We start from the raw sequence: 9,505 nt of genomic DNA, 5'->3' as shown, positions 1-9,505 counted from the left end.
GGCAGGCCAGCCCCTACGGCCAGCTGGCTCTGTCAGGGTGCTTTGCATCAGCTCCCTACCCCAGCGCATCGCACTGCCCCATGCCCAGCGTGCAGACCTCCCTGCAGGCACTCTGGGAAGCAGCACAGAAGGCACGTTCCCCCCGTTCCCGTGGGTGCTTCTGCTCTGGTCTCTCCTGCATGCTGCAGATGATCTCCCAGAGCGTCTGGCCAGGACAGCCTCTGTAACCCCAGCAGGTCTAGATCGGACAGCAGCTGGTGCCTGCCTCTGGCAGGTCTGGGTCAGCATGCCAGACCTGGGGATATGCACACTGGCCTAGCTCAGCCTCTGCCTGTTACTTCCTGCTGTCTGAGAGGTATTTCTTTTTTTCCCCTATTTAGCATGCAAAACATAGAAAAGTTGATTTCTCACTGAGCTTTCCCATTCTCTCCCCTCTCTGCAGTGACTCCTTCTGGGGCCCAGTTGCCTTCCGCAGGGCAGTGAGGAAGGAAGACAGGTGTCAAAGGCATACGCCGAGCAGCGAGGCAGGGGGGATGGAGGGCAAGTCAGCGGTGAATGGCAATGCTGCCCCCATCGCTCACCATGAAGACATGCCAGGAACAAACCACTTCTGCCAGGACTCACTGACTTCCAAACAGAAACAAGCAGCTGGCAGGGAAGTGACAGGGATGGACACTGCCGGTGAGCCCCTGGAGGTGGCTGGCAGCATTGCTGGAGCATATGTAGAGGCTTCAAAGAAGATAATAAGCTTTTATGATGCCACCAGAGAGCATCTTCTGGGTTTGGATCCAGCGCTCTGTCTCCTCGAGGCCCAGGCAGCCACTGGCTTCATCACCGACCCTGTGAAGAACAGGCATGTGTCTGTAGCAGAAGCAGTGCACCTGGGGCTGGTGGGGCTGGAGCTGAAAGAGAGGCTGCTCTCTGCAGAAAAAGCTGCCACTGGCTTCGTGGACCCTTATACAGAAGAGAAAATCTCCCTGTACCAGGCAATCCAGAAGGACCTGATTGGGAGAGAGCAAGGCATCCGGCTGCTAGAGGCCCAGATCGCAACTGGAGGCATCGTTGTCCCAGCCACTGGCCACCGGGTCCCAGTAGATGTTGCCTGTGAGAAGGGATATTTAGATGAAGAGACAAGCCAGCTCCTCTCTGACCCCAGCAATGAGGACAGCAAAGGGTTCCTTGACCCCAGCACTATGGAGAGGGTCACCTATCTGGAGCTTATAAAGAGGTGTGTCACTGATCCAGCCTCAGGCTTCCTTCTCTTGCCTCTGAAAATCACGTTCCCAGGGTTGGGAGGAAGGGTGAGCAGCAGAGAGCTGCTGGACTCTGGCATCATCAGCTCTGATGTGTTCAGAGGTCTTGAGGAGGGAAGAGTTTCCGTCCAGGAGGTAGCAGAGAATGACTCTGTTCAGCAGTTCCTACATGGGACAAGGAGTGTAGCTGGTGTTGTTGTTCTGCCTTCCAGTGAGCGGAAAAGCCTCTACCAAGCACTGAAAGAGCATCTCCTTGTGCCTGGTGCTGCTCTGATGCTCCTACAAGTCCAGGCCTCCACTGGCAGCCTGACAGACCCCATAAAAAACAGAAGTTTCTCAGTCGATGAGGCTGTCAAGACTGGTCTCATTGGCCCAGAGCTTTACGAGAAACTGTCTTCAGCTGAGAAAGCCATCACTGGGTATAGGGACCCCTACACTGGGGAAATGCTCTCTCTGTTCCAAGCTGTCAGGAAGGGCTTCATCCCCAGGGACTATGGCATTTGCCTTCTGGAGGCTCAGATGGCCACGGGGGGTATCATCGCTCCAGGCAGGCACCTCCGTGTCCCCACAGACACAGCTTGCAAGTGGGGATACCTGGACGAGGCCACGAGGCAGCTCCTCTCCAGTCCTACTGATGACATGAAAGGGTTCTTCGACCCCGGCTCCAAGGAGAAGATGACCTATGCGGAGCTGCTCAAGAGATGTGTCACTGATCCGGATACGGGGCTCCTCCTGCTGCCCCTTTGTGGAGACAGTGGAGAGGAGCCCAAGGGAAACCACCACTTCATTGACCACAGGACCCAAACAGCTCTGGAAAGCACAAAGGTACCCATTGCTTTAGGTAAATTCAAGGGAAAGTCGGTTTCTCTCTGGAAGCTCCTCTTCTCAGACTACATGCCAAGTGAGCAAAGAGCCACTCTCACCCGGCAGTACTGTGCAGGAGCACTCTCCATGCAAGAACTGGCTAAGACGGTCAGTGCCACTATTGAGGAAATGGCTTCCACCGCTAATGTCACCTTTGAAGGCCTAAGGGACAGGGTTACAGCTGACCAGCTCCTGAGCTCTGAAATTATCAACAAAGATTTATTTAAGAAACTGAAGCAGGGAGAAACATCAGCCAAAGAAGTTGTCAGCATGGACACAGTCAAGAAATACCTGGAAGGGACAGGCAGCATTGGTGGGCTACTGCTTCCTGACTCCCAGGAGAAGATCAGCATCTACCAGGCAAAGAGGAAAGGGCTTTTAAGGCCGGGAACATCACTGATCCTCCTGGAGGCACAGGCTGCCACTGGATTTATCATTGATCCAGCTGCCAACAAAAGGTATTCTGTGGATGAGGCTTTAAGAGCAAATGTCATTGGCCCAGATGTTTATGACAAGCTGCTGACTGCCGAGAAATCAGTCACTGGCTACAGAGATCCTTACTCAGGGAACAAGATCTCCCTCTTCCAGGCCATGAAGAAAGAGTTCATCGTGAAAGAGCACGCTATCCGTCTGCTTGAGGCCCAGATTGCCACCGGCGGCATCATCGACCCTGTCAACAGCCACCGCATCCCTGTGGAGGTGGCCTACAAGCGGGGCTACTTTGACAAGAAGATGAACTTGATCCTTTCTGACCCCAGTGATGACACCAAGGGCTTCTTCGACCCCAACACGCACGAGAACCTCACCTACCTGCAGCTGAAGGAGAAGTGCATCATGGAGCCGTCTACGGGGCTCTGCCTCCTCCCTCTGAACAGCAAGAAGCGTCAGTTCATCGATGAAGCCACCAAACAGGTGTTCAGGAACTCCTGGCTGCGTGTTAGGTTTGGGCGGTTACGGGGTGAGAGAGTTTCTGTGTGGGTCCTGCTGAACTCCGAGTACTTCAGCGAGGGGAGGCGTCGAGAAATATTCAATCACTATCAGCTGAGAAAGCTCACACTGGAGCAAATCAGGACCTTGTTAGAGGAGGAAATGAAAAAATGGGCCCCCATCAAATTCCCAGCGATGAGAGGCAGCGTCAGTGCTTATCACCTGATGGAAACAGGTGTCATCAACAGGGCCCTGTTTGAGAAGGTGTTGGAGGGATCCGTCACGCCAGAGGAAGTCCTGCACATGGACTCGGTCAGAAAGTACCTCTATGGCTCTGGCAGCATCGGGGGGATTGTACTCCAGCCATCAAACCAGAGGATAAGCATTTATGAGGCCATGAAACAGAACCTCATGGTGCCAGGAATAGCCCTGCCATTGCTGGAGGCCCAGGCTGCCACAGGCTTCATCATTGACCCAGTGAACAACCAGAAATTCTGCGTAGATGATGCCATAAAAAAGGGAATAATTGGGCCAGAAGTCCACGAGAAGCTGCAGCATGCAGAAGGGGCTGTAACAGGCTATAAAGATCCTTTCACAGGCAAGAAGATACCCCTCTTCCAGGCTATGAAGAAGGGCCTGATTGCCGACAAACAGGCTCTGCAGTTAATGGAGGTGCAGATGGCTACAGGAGGTATCATCGACCCAACATGTGGCCACTATATTCCCATAGAATTTGCCCAGAAACGGGGCTGCCTGGATGAGGACACAAGCAAGACCCTTTCTAAACCCAGTGACAACAACAGAGCCTTCTGCCTCCCAGACAGCAAAAAAACTGTGACCTATGCTGAGCTAATTGAGTGCTGCCAGAAGGATGAGACCTCTGGCTTCCACTTGCTGCCTCTGCCCCAAACGGTTGCTCCTGTTTACAGTGATGAGCAAATCCAACAGCTTTTCAAGGAAACCATGGTGAAGAAGAAAGGGGTCTCCCTCTGGGAGCTGATCCACTCTGGGTATTTCACTGAGGAGCAGAGGAGTGACTTTGTGGAGAAGTACCGGTCTGAGGAAATGTCTCTAGAGCAGCTGGTTGCTCTTGTCCTTAAACTCATTAGAGAAATGGAAATGAAAGCCCACACCCACATCACCTTGGAAGGCTTACGGGGCAGCGTCCCTGCTGTCTGGCTGCTCGATGCTGGCATCATTACTGAGAAGACATTTGAAGAACTGGTTCAGGGTGTAAGCACTCCCGAGGAAGTGTCTGCGATGGGGAGCGTGAAGAGATACTTGCAGGGCACAGGCAACATCGCTGGGGTATTCATACAGGCATCCAAAAAGAAGATGAGCTTTTACCATGCCATGAAAAACAATCTCCTCCTCCCTGGAGTAGCACTGAGGCTGCTAGAAGCTCAAGCAGCCACAGGATACTTAACTGACCCAGCAACAAACCAGAAACTCAGTGTGAAGGATGCTGTCAAAGCTGCTATTGTTGGTGAAGAGCTCACTGAGAAACTCCTTCTAGCGGAGAGGGCGGTGACTGGCTACACAGACCCCTACACAGGGAGCTCCATCTCCGTATGCCAAGCACTCAGGAAAGAGCTAATCCCCCTGGGTGATGCTGTTCCCTTGCTAGAGGCCCAGCTGGCTACAGGAGGGGTCATTGATCCCATTCGCCACCACCACCTTCCACTCCAGGCTGCATACAAATACGGTTTCTATGATGAGGACCTGAACCAAACCCTCTCTCAGCTCAATGACACCACCAAAATCTTTTTTGATCCAAACACAAAGGAGAATGTGACCTACCAGCAGCTGAAGGATAGGTGCATTCCTGAGGCTGAGACAGGCCTCTGGCTCCTACCTCTGTCAGAAAATGCAGTATTCTGTGTGGACAAACAAACAATGGAGGTGCTGAAATCTGTGACTGTCTGTGTCAACATAGGGCGGTTCAAAGGACAGACAGTGTCAGTCTGGGACCTTCTCAATTCTGAGTACATCTCAGACTGCAAGAGAAGAGAGCTAGTGCAAAAATACAAAGATGAGAATACTGAAGTGTTGCATGAAATAATAACAATTGTCACCACACTCATCAAAGACACTGAGACACAAGGCAAGAAGTTTGCATTTAAGGGCCTGAGAAAAAGCGTATCTGCCAGCGACCTCTTCCAGTCTCACCTGATAGACAAAAAAACACTCGATGAGCTCAACCAGGGAAAGAAAACAGTCAAAGAAGTCACTGAAATGGACTCTGTCCGCAGATACCTGGAGGGCAGCAATTTCATAGCAGGAGTCCTTATACAGCCAAGCAATGAGAAGATGAGCATCTACCAGGCCATGAGGAAGGGCATCCTGAGGCCAGGGACAGCACTGGTGTTGCTGGAGGCACAGGCTGCCACTGGCTTCATCATTGACCCAGAGAAAAACAGGAAGCTTTCTGTGGAAGAAGCATTAACTTCAGGTCTAATTGGAGCAGAGATTTTTGAAAAGCTGCTCTGTGCAGAAAGAGCTGTGACCGGCTACACAGACCCATACACAAAAGCCCCAATGTCTCTCTTTGAAGCCATGAACCAAGGACTAATTGTGAAGAGCCACGGCATCCGCCTGCTTGAGGCCCAGATCGCCACCGGTGGCATCATCGACCCCGTGCACAGCCACCGCGTCCCTGTGGAGGTGGCCTACCAGCGTGGCTACTTCAACCAGGAGATGAACCAGATCCTCTCCGACCCCACGGACGACACTAAGGGCTTCTTCGATCCCAACACGCACGAGAACCTGACCTACATGCAGCTTCTGGAGAGATGTGTCCAAGACTCAGAGACTGGGTTGTACATGCTCCAAGTTGTACAGGAAGGGGGAAAGTACTTCTACATTGATGAGTCTACAAAACAGTTCTTGCACTCAAAGCCTGTCAAAGTGAAAGTTGGAAAGTTTAAGGACCAAACAGTTTCCATCTGGGAGATTCTCTGCTCTCATTACATCTCCGAGCAGAAAAAAAAAGACTTAGTAAAGCAATATAAATACAAAACCCTAACACTGGAAGACCTTATAACCCTCATCCTCAAAATAATCGAGGATACAGAGCAAAGAACAGAAGTCCTCAAGGTTAAAGGCATTCGGGAGGACGTGTCAATATCAGAACTGTTTAACTCTGAGATAATTGACAAGAAAACTCTGGATCAGCTGCAGGAGGGAAGTCTTACACTCAACAGCCTCACAAAGATGGACAATGTCACAAGGTACCTGGAAGGCACAGGATGCATCGCTGGTGTTCTGCTCCCATTACAGAAAGAGAAGATGAGCATCTACCAGGCCCTGAAAAGGGGCCTTCTCACAGAGCAATGTGCACTGGGGCTGCTGGAGGCACAGGCTGCCACTGGTTTTCTCATCGACCCGCTGAAAAGTAAGAAACTCTCTGTGGATGATGCCATCTCATCTGGGCTGGTGGGCAGGGAGTTACATGAGAAGCTCCTGTTAGCAGAGAGAGCTGTGACGGGATATACTGATCCATACACAGGAAACAAAATATCCCTCTTCCAGGCCATAAGGGAAAAGATAATAACCAAGGAGCATGGTATCTACTTGCTTGAGGCCCAGATTGCCACTGGCGGCATCATTGACCCCGTGCACAGCCACCGTGTTCCTGTGGAAGTGGCGTACCGGAGAGGCTACTTAGATGAAGACATGTTTCTCCTAGTTTCTGACCCAGATCATGGCAGCAAAGGATTTATAGATCCAAATACTCATGAAAAAATGAGCTACAGTCAGCTCCTGCAGAGATGTTCCAAAGACAGAGAAACTGGATTCTACTTGCTGCAAGTCATGGAAAAAGAAGAAGACTATTTCTACATCGATGAGCACACAAAAAATATCCTATTATCTACAATGGTACAAGTGCCTGTTGGAAAATACAAAGGGCATACGTTATCACTGTGGGAACTCCTCTGTTCTGAATACATCACAGAGGAGAAGAGAAAAGAACTGGTGAAAAAATACAAACATGACTCCCATAAAATTCTACAACAAATCATTGATACAATACTGAATATCATTAAAGAAAAAGAGGAGGGCCGAAGTGATATATGGTTCCAAGGTATCAGACAACAAATAACAGCATCAGAACTTCTCAGTGCACAAATAATTACAAAAGAAACAATGGAAAAGCTGGAGCAGGGAAAAGAGACAGTACAAGAAATAGCTCAAATAGATAGCGTCAGAAGATATCTTGAAGGAACTGGGTGCATCGCCGGCGTGTTGGTGCCATCCAAGGCTGACCCTGCCAAGGTGGAGAAGATGAGCATCTACCAGGCCATGTGGAAGGGCATCCTGAGACCAGGGACAGCACTGGTGCTGCTGGAGGCGCAGGCTGCCACAGGCTTCGTCATTGACCCACTCAAAAACAAAAACCTCTCCGTGGATGAAGCCATATCCTCAGGGCTGGTGGGCAGCGAGCTGCACAAAAAACTTCTCTGCGCAGAGCGAGCCGTGATGGGCTACACCGATCCATCGACAGGACAAAAGATCTCCCTCTTCCAGGCCATGAAGAAGGAGCTCATYGTCAAGGAGCACGGCATCCGCCTGCTCGAGGCCCAGATCGCCACCGGCGGCATCATCGACCCCGTGCACAGCCACCGCGTCCCCGTGGAGGTGGCCTACCAGCGCGGCTACTTCGACCAGGAGATGAGCCAAGTCCTCTCTGACCCCACGGACGACACCAAGGGCTTCTTCGACCCCAACACGCACGAGAACCTCACCTACATGCAGCTCCTCCGCCGCTGCATCCCCGACCCGGACACTGGTCTTTATTTGCTTAAAATTTTAAGAAAATAATCCTAATGCCTTTTCGGTTTGGGGTTTGGGGGGGTTTTTTGTATTGCATTTTTTCAGTATTTACCCATTACAGGTGTTATTTTGCTACTGGTATCTTTCTATCATATTTTTTAATCCTTTTTTTGTGCTTATTCTAACCCACATTGGAGAGTTTCCTCTGTCTTCTTTTTCTTTTTCAGTGACTTTCTGCACAGTAATTATGTCTATTTGGTGACTCTCCTCAGCATTGTGGTATAGAACGTTAGCCCTTTATCTTCTACAGCCTTTTCAGGAATGAAAGACAGTCTGAGTTTATCTCAGGTCATTTTTGCTTTGAATTTTGTCCTCAGACTTCTGTTTTTCCTTTTCCAGCCTTACATAGAGGGATTTTTTTTCATAGTATGTGAGGCATAGTGCAAATGGTATTTATATTCTCCATCTAGTCTGTGTTCTCCTACGGGAAGAAATTTTTTTTCTTAGCACATTTGAGGAGCATTGTTAGAGCTGAAGATATGCAAGCCTGAATAACACAGTGAGGTCAGGTTTCAGTGTAAGCATTGCGTCAGGCTGGTGTTAGTTGTTACTGGAGTGGGATACATTATCTGTGTTTGCTTTTACTGTCTCAGCCTGTCTAGTTACTCTGGGAGGCCCTAGACTGCATGTGGCTTGGCCTCTCATTGATATGTACACTCACTTCACTCAAATTTTGCATTTCCCTTCCCTTCAACTTTCCAGGTCTCCAGCACCTCTACAAAAATGTATTCTGTGGGATCCACGCAAGAGCTAAGAGACCTTAGCATACATTGTCATAGGACATGTCTCTTCAAAACTTTCCCAATATCCAGCTAGCAATAAGGGAAACCAGGAAAAAAGAAACAGCTACCTCCAGCTGAGAATTTTGGTGCATTTCTCAGCTCTTCTTGCCATTCTACATCCTGAGCTAACTTTCCCTCTCCCATCAGGTACAGCCCACACACCACATTCCTAGAGAGCAAACAGCTTCAGAATCACTTTGCTGTAAAGCACATTCAGGGATAAATAATTCTGCTACTGTTTTATAAAAGGTAATTTACAATCCTTGTATATATTACCTTTGGCTATTTGCCTTAACTAACCCAGCTATGTCCTGGAAAAAATGGATTTGTCACCACAGCTTCTGTAGCTAATAGTTGAAAACAAATGTAGATTAGCTGTAGAAATCCTTACCAAAAACTGTTGTGTAGTCCAGAAATTTGAATGGGGTCAAAAATGATTGGACAGATTAATGGGAGAGAAATCTATTGAAGGCTATTAAATGCAAAGACACACCTTTGTTGCAGAAGTCCCTGAGCTGCAGGTTGCTAGAAGATAGAAGACAGAATCAGAGAGGTATCAGTACAGGCTTGCCCTGTTATTATATACTTAACCCAGCTCTGATATTGGATAAAGTTGGCTGCCGTATAGTGGAGACCTGGACGTTTGCTCTGGCCTGGTATAACTGCTTTTGTCCTGCCACCATCTTCATTCTGATAATGGGGAAGCATGGGAGAAACAGCAGTTTACCCAAAATACCAAAGAGGGGTGTCAAGGGGAGGATTTCAGGGCTCACCATGTTCTGTATTGGGGTTAGTCTAGCTTCTGCCCATCAGTCTGTCCTGCAGACACTGTAATATCATCTCCAG

General features: G+C 49.5%; 1 protein-coding gene across 1 annotated transcript in view; it reads left to right on the top strand.

Annotated features, from left to right (window-relative positions):
* The first annotated feature begins 533 nt into the window (after positions 1-533).
* The window catches only part of LOC112976765 (epiplakin-like), a 30,370-nt gene continuing 21,398 nt past the window's right edge, over positions 534-9,505 (top strand). Inside the window, exon 1 of the mRNA XM_026088334.1 lies at positions 534-7,848. Coding sequence (XP_025944119.1) covers positions 534-7,848 — 7,315 coding nt within the window. The remainder of the gene's footprint in view (positions 7,849-9,505) is intronic.

Source organism: Apteryx rowi, unplaced genomic scaffold (assembly GCF_003343035.1).
Source record: "Apteryx rowi isolate R43461 unplaced genomic scaffold, aptRow1 scaffold_766, whole genome shotgun sequence".
Taxonomy (NCBI): domain Eukaryota; kingdom Metazoa; phylum Chordata; class Aves; order Apterygiformes; family Apterygidae; genus Apteryx; species Apteryx rowi.
Note: the sequence above shows the minus strand (reverse complement) of the source record. Positions and strands in the feature narration are given on the sequence as shown.